This window comes from Neovison vison, chromosome 5, assembly GCF_020171115.1.
Source record: "Neovison vison isolate M4711 chromosome 5, ASM_NN_V1, whole genome shotgun sequence".
NCBI classification, from domain to species: domain Eukaryota; kingdom Metazoa; phylum Chordata; class Mammalia; order Carnivora; family Mustelidae; genus Neogale; species Neogale vison.
Window position 1 is genome coordinate 166,307,909 of NC_058095.1, and position 20,674 is coordinate 166,328,582.

At 63.5% G+C, this 20,674-nt stretch overlaps 1 protein-coding gene across 8 annotated transcripts in view; it reads left to right on the top strand.

Moving 5' to 3' along the window:
• MCF2L (MCF.2 cell line derived transforming sequence like) overlaps positions 1-20,674 on the top strand; it is a 129,263-nt gene that overhangs the window by 35,153 nt on the left and 73,436 nt on the right. Inside the window, exon 1 of one of the 8 annotated variants that reach the window (XM_044250150.1) lies at positions 2,263-2,278. The exons of 5 other annotated variants lie outside the window; for them this stretch is intronic. Coding sequence is in view for 1 of the 3 variants with exons in the window: in XM_044250146.1 (XP_044106081.1) it covers positions 2,718-2,796 (79 nt within the window). In the remaining 2 variants the exon portion in view is untranslated. Of the gene's footprint in view, positions 1-2,262; positions 2,279-2,674; positions 2,797-3,246; positions 3,407-20,674 lie in introns of those variants that run through there. 2 more of the 8 variants (XM_044250146.1, XM_044250149.1) reach the window with 2 other exon arrangements.

Consider the following 20,674-nt stretch of genomic DNA (forward strand, 5'->3'; position numbering starts at 1 on the left):
TAAGAGGACGTGTTTGGTGTCCAGGTGTGACATTACATCTGCCTTCCCGCCGGGGCACCGTCGGGCCTCCTGGGGCGGGCGGACAGCCATGTCCTGTTTTTCCTCTCTGGGAGGGGTGAGACAGCCATAGAAAGCTGGCCTGCACCCTTGGGACCTGCGGGCCAAGATTCTTCCGCAGCGTTGGGTTTGGGACCTTGTGTACCTAACTGTCCCTTATTTCCCGTAGGGGACTTTGGGGGTGGCATTCCAGGTGGGACGGGATGATGTTTCCCTGAAGCAAACACTTGTCTAGGCCTGTGTTTCTATCTGCATCTGGGTTTGGATCCCGCCTCTGCCACGGACCAGCTGTGTGACCCTGGGCAAGGCACCCTCTCTGGGCCGTAGTCTATAAAGCAGCCTAAGAGTCGTGCCTGCCTCTTGGTGGAGACCACGTGAGCTGGAGGTCAGGAGAGTCCGTGGAGCGTACCACACACTCAGGAATCGCTGGGTGGTGTCGTTTTGGCCGCTATACTTTAGGCAAATATGAAATGATTTTTAGAGAAAGCACCATTTATGCCTTAATATAAGGAGAGAGTGAAGGTTTGATAGAGGGAAGGAGGGAGGGAGAAGGAGGATTTATTCTAAGTGACGGGTTTGCGTGGCGGTGGGGCTGGTGAACTTGAAATGCGTAAGGCAGGAGCAGGCTGTAGGCCCAGGGAAGAGCCCGTTGCAGGCCAAGTCTGGCGGCAGTCTGGGGACAGTATTCCCTCTTCCTCAGGGGGGTCGTCTTTATCGCCGAAAGCCTTCAACTGATTTGATGAGGCCCACCCATACCAGGGAGCATGGTCTGCTTTACTCAGAGTCAGCTGACTCACATGTTACATCTACAAAATGCCCTCAAAATGACGTCCGGCCTGCTGTTTGAGCCAACATCTGGGCACCGGGCCTGGCCACATGGACCTGTAAGTGGCACCCGTCACAGACGGCAGCAGACTCAGCCCTTGAAGCCGTGCCAGAGTGAGCGGCTCGGTCCGGGGTTGGCACCAGCCACAGGCACTTCGGGGGACAGGGTGGAAGACACAGGGTTGAGGAAAGAAGCCGAGTGTGAGTGGAGGTGTCCCAGCATGAGGGGCTCAGTGAGAGCAGGTCAGAGGGTCTGGAGGGAAATGCTGGGTGGCGTGCCTAGCCATGTGGGGTCCACAGACCCTCGGGGTTCCGCCTGCCTCTCAAGTTTGAGCACCGCCTGAGAACATTTCTGTGCTCAAAAGGGGTTGAACCAGGCGAGGGAGGAGGTGGAGGTGCCTGGGGGCAGGGGCTCCCATCCAGGTGAGCAGGTGGGGTGCCGGTTGGGGCCAAGGCAAAGTGGGGTGTTGAGGACACATGGGGCGGTTGCTGCCTTTAGGACAGCGGGAAGCTGGGCGCCGCCCACTGCACTTGGGGCGGGAAGGGCTTTAGGCTCTACCTGAGTGGACACAGCAGGTGTGTGTGGGGGGAGTGTGTCCTGCTCGCAGAGGGCAGCCCTGGACAAGGGGAAGCCTCACTGTCCACCCTGCGACGCCATCTCTCTGGAACCCTCTTTTCACCGGGCTCTCCTTGAACCCTCGGAACCGCTGGTGTGCAGGTGGTTTGATGCTAAAAACAAAACAAAAGAAAACGAAAGGAAAGGAAAGGAAAAAGAGAAGAAAGGCACCCTCACTCTCCGCCTTCATTTCATGCCACAGCAATTAGTTTCCAGATCTTTCTTGTCCCCCAGGCCCATGACTTCCCAGAGGACAGATCTGGTCACCTTTGTCTGTTGACCCTGGGACCCTGCTGGGTGCCCTTATGCGGACGGAGGCAGAGCCTCCGCTGCCCCATGCTTGAATTTCCCACACCAGGCGCGGAATCCGGGAGGCCCTGCTCGCTGTAACGCCAGCCACAGAAGGATGGCAGGTCCCGGGGAGCAGAGGCCCCTGGGCGCGGCGCCCGCACACCTGCTCCCTCCGCCCTCGGCGGTGGCAGCCACGGCCACGCTCCCCGCGACTCCCCTCTGCCTGCCGGGCGCTCAGGTGTAAAATGCACCCGGTGGCTTCGTGCCAACCGCGGCGAGGTCGGAGGGGCCCCGCGAGCCTGCGGCGCGCTCCTCTCCCCGCCCGGGCGTCCCCAGGCCAGCGGCGCGGCTGGGGGAGCGCACGGTCCACCCTGCCAGCCGCGGGGTACCCGGACCGCCGCGCGCGGGGACTGCTGGGCGGCATGCGGCGGCGCGGAGAGCGCGCGCTCGGCTGCTGTGGGCTGTGCACCTGCCCCAGGGCGGCCGCAGGTACAGTGCGGGGAGCCGTTCCGGGCGCCACCTCGGTGGCCGCCTCGCCCTCCGTTCGCGCCCCGCAGCTCCTCGTCCTCCCCAGCGAGGGCGCAGAGACCCGGGGCGGGGAGCGGCTTGTGCCTCTGCGCGGGGAGCACCCTTGGGACTGTGGGGGCCCCGGGGGAGCCGCGGGGGTGCGCGCGCAGGGCTCAGGTGACCTCGGCCGTGCGCGCGCAGGGCCCCCAGGTGACCGCGGGGACTCGCGGGGCAGGCGCGCCGCTTCCGCTTCCGCCCCGCAGCCCCCCTGCCGCAGGGCGCGCCCCCTCGGCGGGGCTCGGGAGCCAATCCCGGGCTGGCGGCGCGGCCGTGCCCCCTCCCCATCGCGCGACCCCACCCCCGAGGCACCGTCTGCGGCGGAGGGACGCGGGCGGCGGAGGGCCCCGCGCTCCGCCGGAGGATGAGGTTCTGGCTGCGGCGCGAGGAGATGGCGGTGGCGGAGATGGTGCGGAGGCTAAATGCGGTTTGCAGGCGCGCTGGTAGGAGGAGCCGCTGGCCTGACAGCTGGGTGCGGTGTCGGGAGCGTCTCCGGGGTGCATGGCCGCCTCCGCGCCCTTCCCCCGCGGCGCAGGTCGCAGGCTGCGCGCCAGGTCCCCGCAATCGGTCCTCGCTCGTCGCGCCCGGGCTCGGAGCGTCCGGGGCCCCAGGGCCGGGTGTGGCCGAGCGCGCGCCCCCACCCCCCGCGCGTCCGTCGCATCCGTCCTGGGGGGGTCGAGGATACCCGAGCCGGGGGCTCTGCAGCCGGGGCTCTGCGGGGCTGGGGCGGTGCGCGCTCGTGTCCAGGAGGAACAGTGCACGTTAATCAGATGATGCTTTTTCCACCAAATATAATTAAAACCTAGGACAGACGCTTGAACAGGGGGTAGGTAAGGGGGGAGGAGCCTAAGCGGACCTACGTTTTCTGTGTTAATTAAAAGGTGACTTAGCCTGAGCTTTGAGGAGCAGTTTGAATGGATCCCTTTGGAGCTGAGAGGACGCTGAGCGGGCAGGGTCCTGCTCTGGGTCTCCATGCTGCGAGGGCGGGAGGAGGGCGTCCGCAGCCCCCAGCTTTCCTTGACATGGAGAGGAAATAACTGTTTATCATTAAAAGTAAGTTGCCAGTTTCTTGCCCGATAATTGCCATATGTTATGTCGTATTTCATTACCTCGTTGTCTAAATAATGCTTTTCTGCGAGATTAGATTCTGTCCCTTGGCTTAGGCGTGGGCTCTCTCCTCTTTCTCTCCTGTAAGTGGGAGACCCCACGGGGTTTTGAGAGCAAAACCAGGGTTAAACATCGTTGTGTGTGATTATCTAATCAAGATCCTTGGAGACATTCTGTGTTTAATGGTGATTTTTGTGATTAAAGCTACTGGATTTATTGTATATGGGTCAAAAGACAATAACCCGTCTGTGCCATCGGCCTCGTATTCCCAGAGACGCGGCTCCCTTTCCCTGGAACTCGGTTGCATTTGGCTTGCTGTGGGGTATGGCCTGCGTTGTGGGGTGAAGGGCACGGTGGCTCGCAGACGCACAGGAGCACCCTCGGCTCAGGCTTTGGGGTTGGAATGACAGAGCAGGAACAGCTCCAAGAGTGATGTCATTGCCTAGGTTTTAGGGATGGAGGTTTTTTCTCGAGCGGGCTGGGAGAGGCGCATGTGCATTTGAGTTGTAAAAGCCTTCCCTGTAGAGCAGGAGGGACAGGCTGCTCCCTGAATCTGCTGCTAGCTGGGCGTCCACGTTGACTGCAGCCTTGCACTAAGCAGCGAGTCCCACATGTGTGTCCTTTGTCACATCTGGGCTCCCGTGGCTGCAGATTCCACCAAGTCTCTCTCCAATCCAGTCAACAGGCGCCTGCTTTACGAATCCCTAGTATTGCTAGGATCCCACCGTCGGCTCCTTCGGCACAAAGTCCTTTTCCATCCAGCTATGTGTCCCCCGCACTGCCCCCCACCCCCCGCCGCTGCATGCAGGCTTTGTGTATCCCGCGCCATTGACGCGGTGCCAGCCGCCGACTGTGGGGCACGCACACCTTCCCTTGTGGGGACGGGAATCTAGGTCGATGTCAGCCTCCTCCCCAGCCTGGGCCAGAACACACACACCTCCTGACGGGAGCTCCCCATCAGTGCAGAACTGCTGTTCAGAGGTCACAGGCGTTGTGCCTCCAAGGTCACCAGCAGTTAGTGGCAGATGGCAGGATGCAGGCCTGTAAGCTGGTGTTGTGACTCGGGGCAGGGTCCTGAGCCCTGAGGACCAGGGCGGAGCTGCTGGGCAGCGCTCAGGAACCTTTCAAAGGCTTCGTGCCTGTTTCCCTCCGTAGCTCCTCCCAACGGACAGTCGCCGCTCTCCGTCCGAGGGTCTGGACATGCTGCTGCCTTGTCCCCCCTTCAGAAGGACTGGCTGCCGTGAGGGGTCCGGGCTGGTCTGCATGTGAGGGGCGCGGGGGGCGCCATGTGGCGGGTGGTGCTGCACCTGCTGACCTTGAGAACTGGAAGTGCATGTGCTCTTCAACCCGGTCTTTAACCTCAAGGCCATGAGCAGCTTGTGGAAGCTCCTGTACTGGGTGGCGGCTCCTTTCCAGCGTTTTCATAATTTTGGTTTTCTCTTTAGATTCATAGTAATTGGTGAAAAAGCAATAAGCACTTGAGGGAGAGACACTGATGGACCTATAGTCGGTTTGAACATGTGCTGGGGCGCCTGGGGGCTCTGTCCGTGAAGCAGCCGCCTTCGGCTCAGGTCGTGATCTCGGGGTGCTGGGATTGAGCCCCGCATTGGGCTCCTTGCTCAGTGGGGAGCCTGCTTCTCCCTCCCTCTGCCTGCCTCTCCCCTGCTTGTGCTCTCTTCCTTGCTATCTCTCTGTCAAATAAATAAATAAAATCTTTTCAAAAAGTAAAAAAACAAAAACAAAAATAAAAAACAACTAACAGGTGCCTGTTGCAGAATCGTGGTCCTCCAGCCAGGTCCTCTGAACCTTCTGGAGGGAACCGTCACAGATCTGCTCCCCACCCGTCCCCCCGTTTCTGTGCGGTGGAGCCTGAGAATCAGGTCTCAGGTGATGCCAGTGGTGGTCCAGGAACCAGACTCGGGGAACAGCGGCTGGGGGAGTCTGGCAATCTGGGGCCACCTTGTGCTTGCCCTGACCTCAAGCAAGGTAGCATCTCCCGTCGTGGGTGGATGGTGCCTGGTCGGGGAGACGGGCGGACGGGCTGGGGGGTGACGGGCCTGATGGACGGGTACACGGGTGAGGCTGCACGTCAACCTGTAAGCTCTGTCCTACTGGGGAGTTCGTGTGGCCCCCAGGTCCTGGTGGTGTGTGTCAGGCAGAGCGTGTGTGACGCGCCCGCACACTGGGCTCCCGGACCCGCTCTCATGAGCTCTCCCCGCACCTGCCTGTCCTGTCTCCTCCCCACTGCGCTCACCACCGTCCGAGAAGCTCGATTCCCGCTGACAGCCCAGCTGCGAGCCCGGCCGCTCAGGGTGCGGAGTGGGGCTCTCCTTCCAGCAACGTCTGTCAATGAGGGCACATCCCTCCGAAGACCCCAGGCCCCCCGCCGCATTCGCTATGATGTGGAGGGGGATGCTGCCGGCTGACCGTGTGGCTGGGACCTCTGGACAGACCTGAGGAAGGAGCATAAGCGTAGCTTTGTGACACACCTGATCTGGGAAGTTTCTTCCTGGCAAAAATAGAAGATTCTGGCTAGGAGGGGAGAGAGCCTTGAAGGGCAGGCCCCGGCAGAGCTCTGTGCGGAGCAGAGGGGCCCCGTCCTCTTCCGTATCATGTGCAGACGGCCCTGGCTCTAAGTCTCCTCTTCCAAGGGCTTCTTGGTGCTCGGTGTGCTGGGCTTTGCCTAAGACACCATGCTGTTCGGGGCCGGCAATAGTACGGCCTTAACGGAACCCTCGGCTCCCCCACCGAGGACGGCCAGGCTCCAGCCTGGGACACATTCCATGCCGCCGGGCTGACTTCTCTCTGGTCTCGAGGTGCAGCGTGCCTGGCTGCCGTCCCCTCCTCCCCTCCGACGCGCAGGGCTGTGCGGCGGCTCCCGTCCTTCCCCGAGGCTCCCTGTGCTGTGATGACCGGGGCCTCAGTGATTCCCACACGCTCCCGCCGGCCCCACGGCTGGCATCGCGCCCTGCAGCCCCACTGGGGCTGACCCTTCCGTCCTGGCTCAGCCCCACAGCCCTGCAGGGCGGCCAGCGCCCCCCTTGAATCTCGTGAGGAGGACCCCCCGCCCGCCGTCGGTCCTGGGAGGAGGACCCACCCCCTGGTCAGTCTCCCAGTAACTGGTGACATCACAGGCCCAGTAGCCAAGAGGATACCTGACGTTGGGGAAGTAGCTAGTTTTCTGGATTACTTCAGAGACAAGAAGAGCAAAGAGCTGTGGGGACGCACAGCCCCTCCTGGCCTGGGCAGTTCAGGGGGAGGGGTCCGTCGGGAGCTTCTCCCTGCTTGGGGAGGGGACGGGCCGCTCATGCTTTACTGATCTTCTTCCTGTCAGGGCTGTTCTGTTTGGGGTTGGATGTCTGCTTCATACGAACACAGAAGCAGACCAAATAGGGACAGTGCATGAGTCCCAGAAATCATGAGCTCTCCTGAAGAACTTAGGGTTGGAAAAAATGATTTTTTAAAAGATTGTTTTGTAATGAAGAGGAGATTGTGTTTTGCCGTGTAGAAATCAACCCCGTGTTTTCAAAGCATTGAATTTTTCCTCTTTTGCCCCATCTAGAGCTGGCGTTGGCGCGCGCCGTCTCCGTGCCTGCGGCCACTCTGAGGTCCTGCCGTCAGGTGTCCTCCGCAGGTGCGCGGGCCGAGCGCCGCCTCGTCTGTGAGCCTGCGGGTGCGCCCGACCCCTGCTGCCGCCCCAGGGCCGCCCTGGGGGAGCCTCTGCTGCCGCCCCGCTTCTCCCTGGGTCGCTCTGCAGCTGGGAACGAGTCTCGCCTCGCCGCTCCTTCTAGATGCTAGGTGGCAGCAGGTGGCCGTCCCCAGGGCGGACCTCACGCCTGGGCTGGGTCACAGAATGCTTCTTGAAACCCAAACCGAGTGCAGCCGTCACCAAGAGCCCTCCGGGTGGCGCGCCGAGGGTTTGGTCCCTGCTGCTGCTGCTGGCCACATCCGTGTCTCCAGTGACACCACAGAGCAGACCCCACGTTGCAGAGAGAAGCTCTAGCCGGCATCTCCCCCGCCAGCTTCCCTTTGTGCAGACTTATGTAGAGGGGGTGTCTGCGATAATATGTGAAAATAAGTCGTTAACCCAGAAACGCCAAACCCATCCTCAGCATTTCCCGTGTGAGATGGAGTTTCGGCTTCGGTGCCTCACGCGGCTATTTGTGTTAGCGCCGTGGGGTCCGGGACCCTTGGTGTGTGAGGCGGGACGGCAGGGAGGCGGGGAGCCAGGGCCGGGGGAGCCGGGAGCGAGGGCACAGGGTTTGGGTCCCTGCGTTGGTCAGCCGTGGCCGCCGGACGAACCACAGGTAGGAGGCTCCTTTCCCACGGTCCGGAGCCTGGAGGTCCGAGGCCGAGGTGTGGGCAGGACGGGTCCCCCCGTCTTACCCCGGTGCCCTGCCGTGGCCGTCCCTCCGTGGGGCTGTGTCTGATCTTCTCAGAAGGACCCCAGCCACGTGGGAGCAGGGCCACCCCGGAGGCCTCTCATTTTGTCTCAGGTTTGTCTCTCCTGTCACCGTGTCCCTGTGGAGGTGGCACTGGGACACGTGGAATGGTGGGGGCGTGGTTCGGCCCCTCCCAGCCGGACGGCGTGTGCCACACGGTTGAGCCACAGCGACAACCTCAGTTCGGACCCCGGGGAAATCGGAGCTTCCGAGACACCAAGCGGAGCCGCGGTTTCTAAAGGTCCGGCCTGCGGGGAAGACGGAGCTGCCGTGTGAGCGGGAGGCCGCGGCCTGGCCCGGGAGAGGGCGGGCGGCCCCTGGGGCCTGCGGCAGGTGTGCAGGCGGCAGGCAGTGTGGACGGGGGTCCTGGTGTGTTCTGAAGATGGGGCTGACGGAGCTGGGTGCGGGGGAGAGGAGGAGCTCGGGCGACCCGCCTGCCCCCAGCTGGGCCGTCCCGGGCCCTTGTAGCTCTGGGCCATCCTCTCTCCCTGGGAAGGCGGCGTGCGGTCGAGCGGGGGTAGTAGGACAGCGGCCTGGGAGCCGAGGGACCAGATCAGCAAGAGGGATCTTTCAGGGGAGAAGAAGGTTCCCAGGACGACCTTGGAGCATCGTGGCCTGGCCCCCCGCCACCGACCCCCCGATGCACCTGCCAGAGGAAACTTTCCTTCTGGGTGGACGCAGCTGGTGCACAGACTCTGCAGGATGCCACGGAGTCTATCCATGCAGCGACCGCCGCCTCCTGTGGAGTAAACATCTGCCCGGCATGGGTTCCACCGTCCGCTCCTGCGGTGCCCGTGCCCGATGCCGTGGGTGGAACCCGGGGGGCTGTTGGCTCAGCTCTGCCTCCTGCACGCCGAGTCCTTTCAGGAAGAAGGCCATCAGGCCGGTGGCATGGGTCTTTGGGGGGAGGTGTGACAGACTGTGGGTCGGATCTGGGATCAGATGGGAGTGACCGTGACAGCCAGAACTGCTGCTGACTGTAAACAAGGCAGGTTCGCCGCAAGTGCCTACGGCTGTCGCCGCAGAGTGGGGCCCGGGCTTGAGAGATTCCCCAGTGCGACTCTGGGGGTGAACTCTGTGGTGTGCTGGCCTTTGGGATGGTCCGCTGGAGGTGCTGCTGTTTCCTGTGTCTGACCTGGGGTTCTCAGGCTGTGGTCTCCACCAGGCATCACTAGACACTTGTTGGAAAGGCAGATGCTCGGCCTGCCCCGGCCCGGTGCGTCTGACGCCTGCACGGGTGCGGGAGGGCGCCGTGGCCCAGGTCGGTGGGCGGTGGAAGCAGACGCCTCACCCCTGCAGTGGCCTCCAGAGATGGGACCAGACGGAAAACAAGGCCCCCCTGTGCTCGCGCCGCCCCTGCCTGGAGCCCCTGCTCTCGCCCACCAGCTAGTTTGGGGCCTTCCCTGCCTGCAGCCTCATGGCCGGAGGCTGGCCGGGAGCCTCGCCGTCCCCGCTGTGCCGCCTGCCTGGCAGCCGTGTTGCCACGCCCGTGGCTCTCTGACATCCTGCCTGACCGCTCGCCCCGGGCCGGGCGCGTGACTCCGTGTGTGTTGAAGTGGCCTGGGGCAGGGCACGAGTTGCTCTAAACTGAGAGCCTGCGTGAGAAGACAAAACCCCTGAAAACGGGGGACTGGTGACTGCGTCCCTGATTTCCAGAAAGAAAACGTGCGATGGAGAAAGTGTGAATCGTCTGGTTGAGCTTTGGACGAAGCAGGAGGGACGGGATGACCGGCGCGTGCGCAGAGGGGCGTCTCCAGCCGCTGCAGACACACCGCAGTCACGGCAAAGCGCGTGTGTGCACGTCCGAGGGACGTCCTGCCCTGCGCCTGGACTCGGAGAAAGCCTTTCTCTGTGTCCCGCACGGTCCGCGGTGCACCCAGCGTGAGGTGACGAGAGTTGGGATTCTTCCCCAGCGAGCGCTCGCTCCCGGCCCCTGCGCGGGGCCAGGTGCGGGTGTGTGATCTGTGACCGGCGCTCCGCGGCCGTGGGACCTGCTTCCGCAGATCTGCTGCTCCCATGTGGCTGTCAGGAGCGGCCCCTTCCTGCTGCTGCCAGCCCCTCGGGAGACGTGCCCGGGGCACCCGTTGCCCCTCTGGCCTGCGTCCAGAATGAGGCGAGTGGAGTGCGGCCCCCCGGCCCCGAGCCGTGTCTGTGGCACTGCACCGGGGCAGGCTGCTGGGCAGCATGAACGTGGCACCTGCTGTGATCTGAACCTCCAGCCGTCCACGGGGAGAAGAGCGGGCCTCCACGTGACCCGTCTCCTCGTTGCTAAGATACTGAAGTGTTCTGTCTGGCCCTTGCTGGGAGCAGTGGACTCACCAGGACCCAGCAGCGCAGCGCTGTCCGTCAGGATGGCGGGCTCCTGCCGCTGGAGGCGGGGGGACGTGTTCTCTTGGCCTCCGGGTCAGTCAGTAAGCAGAAATTGCAGAAGGCAGATCTTGACCAAGAGGGAGTATTTCTCCTAAGGACTCAAGAAACCACTTCCCATGGGTGTGACCCCAGGTGTGATGGCAGGCGTGGCCCCGAGCATGGCACAGACGTTGTCCAGTGCCTTGGAGGGCAAGCTGGGGACCATGGTGGCTCTGCGGCGCTCAGACGCAGTGGCTTTCAAGCTGCTTCCCTTGCTCAACGTGTTTTGTGGATGTGTCTGAGGTGTCCACGTTCAGTGGACGTGGCTACAAACAGGGAAGGCAAGCCATTTGGTCTTTGGTTGAAGTGGGCGTCTGGAAGACGCTGACCACACGGAGAAGCATGAGGCCCTGGAGGCAGTTCCGAGGGACGCTTCGAATGTCTGGAAGAGGACGACCTTGGATTCGCAGGAATCCGTCACACTCGCGCTTCTGCATGTGTCCCCTCATGACCCCTTTGTGTGAGCGGAGCGGACGGCGGACATGAAGCTCCCAGTGAGTGTGCGCTGGGGGTACCAGACCTGGGCACTCAGTGCGCTTCTGGTCGTCGGGCCTCCCCTGGGGCCTGCCTGTGTCCAGTGTCTCCGGGGGACCCTCGCCGTGCTGCCGCCCTCTCTTGAACCGGGACCCGTTCCTGGACCCACTAGCGCTCCAGACCCCTGTTTCCAGGCAGCCCCTGCGTGTGCCCTTCATGTGGTTTGCTAAGTGTTTCATCGACCAGCTCCGAACCCCACCTGTTTCAGGGGTGTCCTGAGAGTAATGGCCGTGTTCCAGGCTCCAGGGGGCCCACGGTGCTGAGCCCACGCAGGCCGATGGGGGCGGCCTCCGGCGCTGCTGCCTCCCGGGCCCAGCGGGGGACTCTCCCGTCGCAGCGGCTCCTCCGGCAGGCGCTCCAGGCGAGAGCGTTGGGGCTGGGCTTCCGCTGCGGCCGAATAAGAGCGATCGCGCCTGCGTCAGACGTTGGGGCTCGTCCAGAGAGACGAGCATGACCGGACGTCCCTTCTGTTGTTCTGACCGGACACGATCGACAGGCATGGCAGGGGCCCGGCTCCCGCCCTCAGCTGTCTGTCAGGCGGGTTCTGTGCCTGGAGGACATGTTCTCGCTGGAGGAGAGCCCCTGTCACGGTCCTCGGGGCCCCTGGACTCCCTGTGCAGCCGGGTGCGGCGCGTGCCGCTGCCCCCCGAACAGGAGGCTGTGCTTGGTGAACCCGCGTCTCCCAGCGGCCGCACGGGCACCGGCACCGGCACGGCTGGAGGCGCCTCCTTTTTGCCAGGCACGCGTCTGCGCCAGACCCTCGTCTCTGCACCTGCTTCTCGGCGAGCCTTGCCGCTGGAGTTGGGACTGCGGCTCTCATCCGCTGGGAGCCATCTGACCCGTTCCCTTCCTACGTCTGATGTGGGGATAGAGATCGCGGTTGTCTCTTCCCGGTGGGAGCAAGCTGGTGCGGCTGTCTGGTACGCGCTGACACTGCACGCTCCCACCGTCTCGCTCTGTTAGCGGCCCCCCCGGGAAGCATGGGTACTCTGCGTGAGGGAGGAGAAAGGGGAGCGCCCGAGTGCATGAGCGTGGGCTCCGCAGAACGGTGCTGGCCTGGGGACACCACCCGTCTGGGCCCTGGCACCCCGCTTTTCACGGAGGGGCCTCCAAGGGGCAGCTCCTTCCCTCCTTGAGGGGACTGTGACCCCGGCATCAGTTCCCAAAGAGACACAGACACTGAGAGGGGGTCAACCCTGACGGGAGGCTTTCTAGAAGATTCAAAGTGGTAAACTTGAAAACGCAATAGAACTGATTATTCTGTCTGGCTTTTAGAGATTACGTGGCTTTTGTGTATCTAGGCTGTGAGCAAATGTTCTGGCTTTTTGTCATTCTATTCTTAGCAGTGTCCAAGAAGCGAATCCTGTCCCTGAGTGTGAAAAACAATTTCTTATCTTTGCAGAGGAAGGACTGCTGTTAAGTCCCAGTGGTGACTTTTTAGTAAAATTTTAGGTAAACTGACGATGAGCTGATGCCCTACGAATGACTTCCCCTTCGTAACGCTACTCACTCTTTAGAGACGGTTTTTAGGGGCGCCTGGGGGGCTCAGTGGGTCAAGCCTCTGCCTTCGGCTCAGGTCATGATCTCAGGGTCCTGGGATCGAGTCCCACATCGGGCTCCCTGCTCAGCGGGGAGCCTGCTTCCTCCTCTCTCTCTGCCTGCCTCTCTGCCTACTTGTGCTCTCTCTCTCTCTGTCAAATAAATAAATAAAATCTTTGAAGATGGTTTTTAAGGGTTTTGATGTCTCAGTTGTTAAGAAGGGAGAACATGTCATTTCTTATTTAAATGGCGAACAAATATGGAAAGTTGTTGAATAGACAGGTTTCTGTGGTTTATCAGTTGTGAGATTTATGCCTCCATCAACCCTCAAAGGGTAAAATTTGTCCTGTGTTCTCTTCTGAAGCCCAGTTTTGCGGGAGGGTCTCTCACTCATGCACTCGCCGGCCCACGTGTACAGAGCGTCTGTCCTGTGCTGGCTGAGCCAGGCAGATACGGCACATCCGCGCTCGCTGAACAGGACCCCAGGTCTTCCCCGCATCCGGGAGCTTCTCCGGGAACAGTCTCCAGGCACAGACCCCCACTCAGCCTGATAAGCGTCGGGGGCTCCCCGGAAAGGTCAGCCCCCACGGCACGCGCTGCAGGTGCTTGTTTGCAGTCCCCGTGGACGCCACTTAGCGCCTGCCCTTGTCGGGCGTCAGCTGGTCTCCGGCTCCGTCTGACCGGGGCGCAGTCTCTGGATTTTATCATGACCGGCCACGGCGACGGGTCCTTCATTTCACAAAGTTAAGCGCGTCGTTCAAGAAGCTCTTTCTCAAGCGTGAGCAGCACCAGCCTCCGTCCGGCGGCGTGTCCCCGGGTGTGCGGCCTCGGCGGGTCAGAGCCGCAGCCTCGCGGTTATCCCGCCGGCCCGGCTCCCAGAGCTTCCGGTCTTTGTCAGTACAAGGGACAGAAAGCCCCCATTAAACAGGGAACAATAGCGCCTGCAGCGGGGCTCTGCTGGGACTCGCTGTCCGGGGCGGCTGCCAGCGGCCGGTGGGGCTGGGACCCGGCGCTGAGCGGGAGGGGGGCTTGCTGGGGCGGGGGGTGCCTGCGGGCCTCGGTGCTGGCCCAGCCGCGGGGAGAGTGTCTGCCGGGGGGAGAAGGAGCTGTCCGTGCCTCGGAACTGTCCGTGCCTCTGAGGCCAGGTTGCCAGGCGCCAGGTCGAGGGAAAAACCCAGGAAGCATAAAGGCCATGAGAAGGCAGAGCAAGGAGAGGGAGGCACCCAGCGGCCCCGGCACCGCGGCCTGTGCTGGCCCCGGGGATGCCACGGCTCCACGCGGGCACACGTGGGCTGTTTCCTCTACTCTGCATCTTGAAAAGAAAAAGAGAAAGAGCCCATTGCCCCCGAGTCCAGAAACCTCGCGCAGCCGAGAGCCAGGCGTCCGTCTCCAAGGGCCGAATGTCCACCCGCCAGCGTCGCTCGCTGGTGCGGCCGGGGCTGAAGAGCTCCTGCCCCTGACCTGATTAATTTAAGACTCTCTACTGCCCACGACGCGCCGGCCAGCTGTGGGTGGGAATTTCTCGCCAGTAGCTGGGGGCCCGCAGAGGGTCAGCCCAGTGCTCCGGGGCCCACCGAGGCCGCAAGCCTCCCCTGGCGGGGCTCAGCACTCCTGCCTGGCCGGCGGCCTGGGACCGCAGACGTCTGTGGTTTGTGCTTCCGAGTCGGGGGGCTCAGGGAGGGGAATGTCCCCCAAAGGCCAGGAAAACCCGTGGTTTCAAGACATTTCCCAAACCTGAAGTCTGTGATCCTACAAGACAAAGAGACGGAGAGGTTGTGAGTAGGTTCGTGTCACAGAACTGATTTTTGGAAAAGGTTTCCATCAGGGAGATCTGTAAGACGCGTTTGGAGAAGCGGGAGAGGCCGGGCCAGCGCGGGTGTCCTGAGCACGGCGCCGTCCTTGCGTTTGTGCCCGCGCCTCTGGCGGACGTGGGGAGGCAGACACGGGGAGAGACTCGGGGGTGACACGTGGCCCAGGGCGGCCGCTGCCCCGGACACGGAGCGGCCAGCATGTTTCCGCACGTCCTCCCTGCGGTGCCGCGGGCCGTGCGGGGCTGAGGGCTCGGGTCCTCCGGCCATAGTCACAGGAAGAGCGCTTGCGTCCCGGACGCGCCACATCAAACACGCATCTGTTTCCTCGCGGGTGTGCGTTGGGCCGGCCTCGCCGGGAGGCTGGCGTGGAGGGGCCGAGGTGGACGGCGCTGAGGCCCAGGCATGGTTTCCCCTCACTTCTGGGTACAGCCCCCGGCTCGGCTCCGTCCTCGCTGCTTCTCACGATGCGGGCCCTGGAGCCAGCGTCACCTGCTGCGTCCCCGGGAACTCAGGGCCAGCGACAGCCCAGGTGGGGGTGCAGGCGGAGCAGACGTGACGGGGCCGGCACCTGCCTTGCGCCCTGGGCACCGGTCCTGCTCAGAGCCGTGAGGGACTCTGATCGTGGGCCCCGGGGCCGCTGCCTCCTCCGGGCTGGGCCAGACACAGTCCCCTCGGCCCCCCAGCCTCCAGCTCCCGCAGGAAGGGTCCCCGCAGCCTGGAACACTCACGGGGGGAGGGTGGGCGCCAAGGCACTCCGATGACACAAACGTTATGTGGCGGCGACCCAGCTTGGCCTGCTCTGGCACCCATGGTGCTTAGGGCCGAGTGTGGCCTTTCGGACAGACCCAAGTGCCGACCCTTTGTCCGCTTCTATCCTGTGACCTTGAGCATAAGACACACGCACTCGGGCCCTTGGCACCTCCGTCCCGTGGCCCCGCATGAGCTGCCAGCGGGGGAGGGGTGGGGGTGGGATGAGCTGCGGGCAGGGGAGGGGTGGGGGTGGGATGAGCTGCGGGCAGGGGAGGGGTGGGGGTGGGATGAGCTGCCAGCAGGGGAGGGGTGAGGGTGAGATGAGCTGCGGGCAGGGGAGGGGTGGGGATGGGATAAGCTGTTGGCGGGGGAGGGGTGGGGGTGGGATGAGCTGCTGGCAGGGGAGGGGTGAGGATGGGATGAGCTGCGGGCAGGGGAGGGGTGAGGGTGGGATGAGCTGCGGGCAGGGGAGGGGTGGGGGTGGGATGAGCTGCGGGCAGGGGAGGGGTGGGGGTGGGATGAGCTGCGGGCAGGGGAGGGGTGGGGGTGGGATAAGCTGTTGGCGGGGGAGGGGTGGGGGTGGGATGAGCTGCGGGCAGGGGAGGGGTGAGGATGGGATGAGCTGCGGGCAGGGGAGGGGTGAGGGTGGGATGAGCTGCGGGCAGGAGGGGTGAGGGTGGGATGAGCTGCGGGCAGGGGAGGGGTGAGGGTGGGATGAGCTGCGGGCAGGGGAGGGGTGAGGATGAGCTGCGGGCAGGGGAGGGGTGAGGGTGGGATGAGCTGCCGGCAGGGGAGGGGTGGGGATGGGATAAGCTGCGGGCAGGGGAGGGGTGAGGGTGGGATGAGCTGCCGGCAGGAGGGGTGAGGGTGGGAGGCCTTCCCAGTGCCACACCCCATGCGGCAGGACGCTCTGGGACAGTCAGGGCAGGGCTGGGAGCTCGCCCGCATCCCCCCCTCCCCCCCCAGCGGGGCGGGCGCCAGGGTCCGGAGCCGTCGGGCCAGGGCCACGCTGGGCGTCGCGGGAAGTGTGACTCGCCAGGCAAAGCCGCGTTACGGTTTCCTTTCTCCCGCGCTGGGCAGCAGGCAGGGGTCACTGCTGGAGGAAGTTACCGGTTTCTCTCAAGAAGGCCTGGGGCCGCCCCCCCCCTTCCTCCCTTGTAGTTCTTTGTTTGAACTGGAGACTTCCTGAGCTTGGAAGGTGTTTTTGGCCCGGGCAGCTGGAGCAGGTCCCTGACCCCGGGAGCCCCGGCCAGCACAAGCCCCTTTCCGAGGAAGGAAACGCCCAAGACCTGCGCGCAGACCGCTGTGCGTCTGTGTCCTGCGCGGTGTGGGACCGGGTTGGGGGCCGGCGGCAGCCTCTGCGGGCGCCCTCGTGGGCAGGTGGTTCTGTCCGTGCCCAGGCTCAGTGCAGTCGAGGCCTGGAGGTGGAGGCTGGGGACCCGGCGAGCGGGTTGGACGCTCTGTTGTGCTTCCTCGGGACTTGGTAAAGCAAGGTCACAGGAGGTCGTGTGCCCAGCTCGGCGTGTAGTGCCGGGTGGGGCGCCTCCTCCTCGCCGCCAGCACCCGCCTGTTTCCGACTGTTCCCAGCGGAGGGCTGCAGGGCGCCGCGACCCCGTTCGGCCCTTGCGCGAACGAGCCTGTCCGCAGAAGAAAGCCTCCGCTGCCGAGCGCGTCCCTGGAGAAAGCAGGATGGCCGCGAGGGGGGCCCCTCGGGGGGTTCTCAGGGGCCTCCAGCGTCGGCTACGGCTGCGGCCTCCGCGGTGCTGGGCGGCCTCAAGGCGCTCACAGCCAGGTGAGGCGGGACGGGATGCTGCTGCCTGGGGCGCGGGCCGGCGCGAGGGGTCCCTCCAGCGGGCGGGTAGACGGGGCGGACGTGCGTGAGGGGGCTCATGCGTGGTGCCCTCACTGCCTGGGGGGCACCTTGCTCCAGCCTCAGGCCTCCCTGTCCTGCTGCCGGACGTGGGCTGCTCCCCTGCCGGACATGGGCCGCTCCCCTGCCAGGAGCAGGGGCGGCTGCAGGGCAAGCGTCTCCCTGCAGAAGGACTGGGAATTCCCGTGGGTCTCAAAGTCACGTTTTCATGAACTGATTTCTGCGGAGCTGGGGTGTGTCACAGCTCGCACTGGGGCCCGGACCCTGTCCCTCATTTCTGTCCTTTCTCCCGGGAGGACCCCTCCCTCCTCAGGGGCCTGGAGACCTGAGGTTTGCTGTTGACCTTGGGAGAGCCAAACTCTGTGACCACGGGCACCACTTTGGACAGACGTCCTTGATGTCTGTGAGGTGAAACACCTCAGAGTCACAAAGCGAGCCCGACGTCCGTCCACCCCGGTGGGGAGGTGGGGCCTGGCTCCGGCCACCTAGCGTCCCCAGAGGGCTGGAGTACCTGTGCGTCTGCCTGCAGGGCTGGGGCGTGGACCTGCTCTGGCTGGCGGCCCCTGGTGGGGGGTGGTGCACTTGTCCTGGGTGGACCCGTCCCTCAGTTTCCCTCTGGGGCGAGGACAGAGCCCACACCCATAGCCCAGCTGGGCTCACTGGCCCCCGCGCACGTGTTCAGGGTTCAGGTGACGGCCTCGACCCTCTCGTGGATTCCGCCAGCTCCGTAGAGTGAGTGGGCTGTCGCGACAGGCCAGGTGGACCCCGGACCCACGCTCACCAGGGGCGTGGATGCTGTGTCTGTGCCCCTCCTGGCCTCCCCCCAAGTCCGCTATCTGGAGGTCAGCAGACACGCATGGGCGACTTATCTGACCAGACCCGTGCTGGCTCCAGGGGATCTGTGCTCTGTTCCCAGGAGGGTGGCCCTGCAGACCCCCGCCTCGGATGGATGGGGTTATCATCCTGACAGCTGGAAGCCACATGCAGGAGGCCGACTTCCGGCCTAAGCATGTCCCCACATGACAGCCATGTGTCCCGGACGGTGGATTTAGTGTCCCAGTGGTGTCCTCTCGCAGGGAAGGGGGCTGCTGACGTGACGGGCTTCTCCTTTACTCCTTGGTGCTCATTAAAACCCTTTGAGGCCATGTGTGCTGGTCTTCATGACCACTGTGGACAGCGGGCAGTTCGCTGCTCAGGGCCATGTGAGGCCCCGGGTCACCAGGGCTCCATAAGGTCCTCACGGCCTCCCTCACCCTCCTGCCCCTGGCCTCCCTGGCATCTCCCAGCTAAGTCTCCCTGACCCACAGGTGTGGCCTCTGTGTCCTGGCTCCCTGCTGGGTAGCTTCTTGCTCCACTTGCCTTCACTTTCCTTCGTGCCTGCAAGTTTGTCCACTTCCTCCTTCCAAACCCATGTGTACATGGGTGTCGGGGTTGGGCCGGCCTCTGCGTCCCCGCAGACAGACCTCACCAGGCGGCTTTCTGTGGCTCGAGCCCCGGAAGAAGCACCGTCAGGCGGGGAGATGACCGCCGGCCAGACTTCCTGGTCGGTGGAGGACGCGGGCACAGTGTGTCACTGCGAGATCACAGTTTACTCTGATCGCCAGAGATGGATGTGACATCAATCCGCTGGAGGTCAGGGCGACCTCTGGGCTGTCACCTCCGCTCTGTCCCACGGGAGCAGTGACTCTCCCGACCCAGAATGCTCCCCAGAGCAGTGCCCGAGTGCCCATCGTGGAGGGCTCCCGGGTCCGGGGCCCGAGCCCCACACCCAGCGCCCTGCTCAGCTGCGGGCCCGCTTCTCCCTCTCCTGCTTCCACTGTCTCTGTCTGTCAAGTAAATAAGTAAAATCTTAAAAGTAAATAAATAAATAAATAAAAGAAGCGAATAAATACATCTGGCACAGCCGGGTGAACCGATCACTGCACGTGATCACAGAATGTCCCTTTGAGCTTCCTGGTAGCTGAAGCAAAAAACGAAAAAAATTTGACCACAAGGTCATATGCAAAAAAAAAAAAAAAGGAAAAGAAAAGAACAAGAAAAGGTAAAGAAATTCTGGAAAGAGTTCTGGAGGAGACCAGGGCTCAGCTGTGCACACTGGGGACGACAGACCCCTCGATGGTGACGTCTCTGCGTGTTTCTTTTCCTTTAGAGAATCAGTCCACCCAAAAATGTTGAAAGCGTAACCGTGAATTGCACTGAGGCCCTTTCCAGAGTCGGCCAGGGTAGCTCTGTCCCTCCCCACTGTTCCCAGAGGGGCCGGCGGAGTCCGGGTCTGACCATGACTTAGCCCGGCTCTCGGGGAAAAGGGCTGCCGGCCGCGCAGCACGGGACTAGTGGCCTGGTCACCGGCTGTGGAGCCGTGCTCCCCGTGAGTGTGGGAGGCGGAGGCCACAGCCGCAGGCGAGGGCCCTCCGAGGGACTGTGAGTGTGCGGCTAAGGATGCGTTGTTGCTTGGCGGCTGGTCCTCAGGGCCTTGCCCGTCGTGGCTTTCAGGACAACCGGCTTTGTGAACCTGGCTTTGGGCTTCTCAGGAGCTTTCGGCAGCAGAGAGTGGTTTACCTCTGACTTTCCGGAACTCTCGGGGGAGGGCTGCTGAGACCCGCAGGAGGGAGGACACTGCGCCGCTTTACCTACAGTGTTTATTCAGAGGAAACACTTGTGCTGAGTGTTGCCTGCGGGCTTGTACTTGTTGGTAAGGAAAGGTCCCATGCTCTGGAGAAACCTGGTGATTATCCGTGTTTTCATCATTTTAAACGTTGGGCAACTTGAAGTCACGGCTTCTGACGCCCACACAAATGCCCCATCTGCTCCCGGCCTGCTTGGCTTCAGCGGGACTCAGGCCTCCGGCTGGGTCTGGGAGCCAGGCATCTGGGTCTTTGTGGGGTCTTGGTCCCGGGCACCCGCTGTCGAGGGCCTGGACAGCAGTGTAAGCGGGGAGCCTCGCTGGCTGCCTGCTGGCCAGGGCGCCCTTCCCCATCCCTGCGGAGCCCAGACTGTGCGGTGAACGGGGCAGGGCCCGCAGCGATGGTGGCACAAGGCAGCTCAGACGTGGCTGAACTCCGAGAGGCACCTCTGGGTGGGGTTCCCACTGCCCGCCGCAGACGTGTGGGAGACCTGCAGACCCAGAGAGCTGGACAGCACGGGCGGGGCTTGGAGCAGGTGCCGTGTCTCTGCTCTGCCACCGTCCTCGGCAAACACGGCCGCCGCCTCTGTTTGTTCCCAGCGTCTCTGGTGTCCGGTGCGCCAGACCTTATCAGATGCAGGCGGGTGGGACCAGGACTTGCTTTGGACACGTGGTCGGGTCTGAGGCTTCCGGCATGCGCGTGTCTCTGCGGGCAGCGTGGGACCGGCGCGCGGCCCACCGTCTGTCCCCTTCACGGCAGCATGGGGAGTCGCACCGCAGAGATGTCCCTTCTCCCTGAACCGAGGCCGAGGCGGGCCCAGACGTTCCTTTCTCCTCCGGTGCCCAGAGCCGGCCGGCCGGGACACCTGTGTACACAGGCGGGTGGGGCGAGCAGCTGTCAGCCCGTGGACGGAGTCACCCTCGGTGCTTGCTCTCAGCTCAGGGCTGAAACGGAAGTAGAGTCAGCTGGTCCCTCGCGCAGATTTAGGGAGCAAAGTTCAGTGGGAAAGGCTGGTGGGTAAGCGCGGAGGGCAGCAGGACCGGGCGCAGCGGAGAGCGTCTTCCTGGTGCTCCCAGACCATGGGGGATGGACGCGCCGCCCGCATCTCCGTGGCAGAGATGAAGAGCTACTATGTCTATTCTGAGTGGTGCACCTGGCTGCTGTCAGTCGCTGAAGGTGAGTCCCCAGGTCCCGAAGCCGCTGTCCTGCGGGTCACCCCCAGGGCCCCGGCAGCA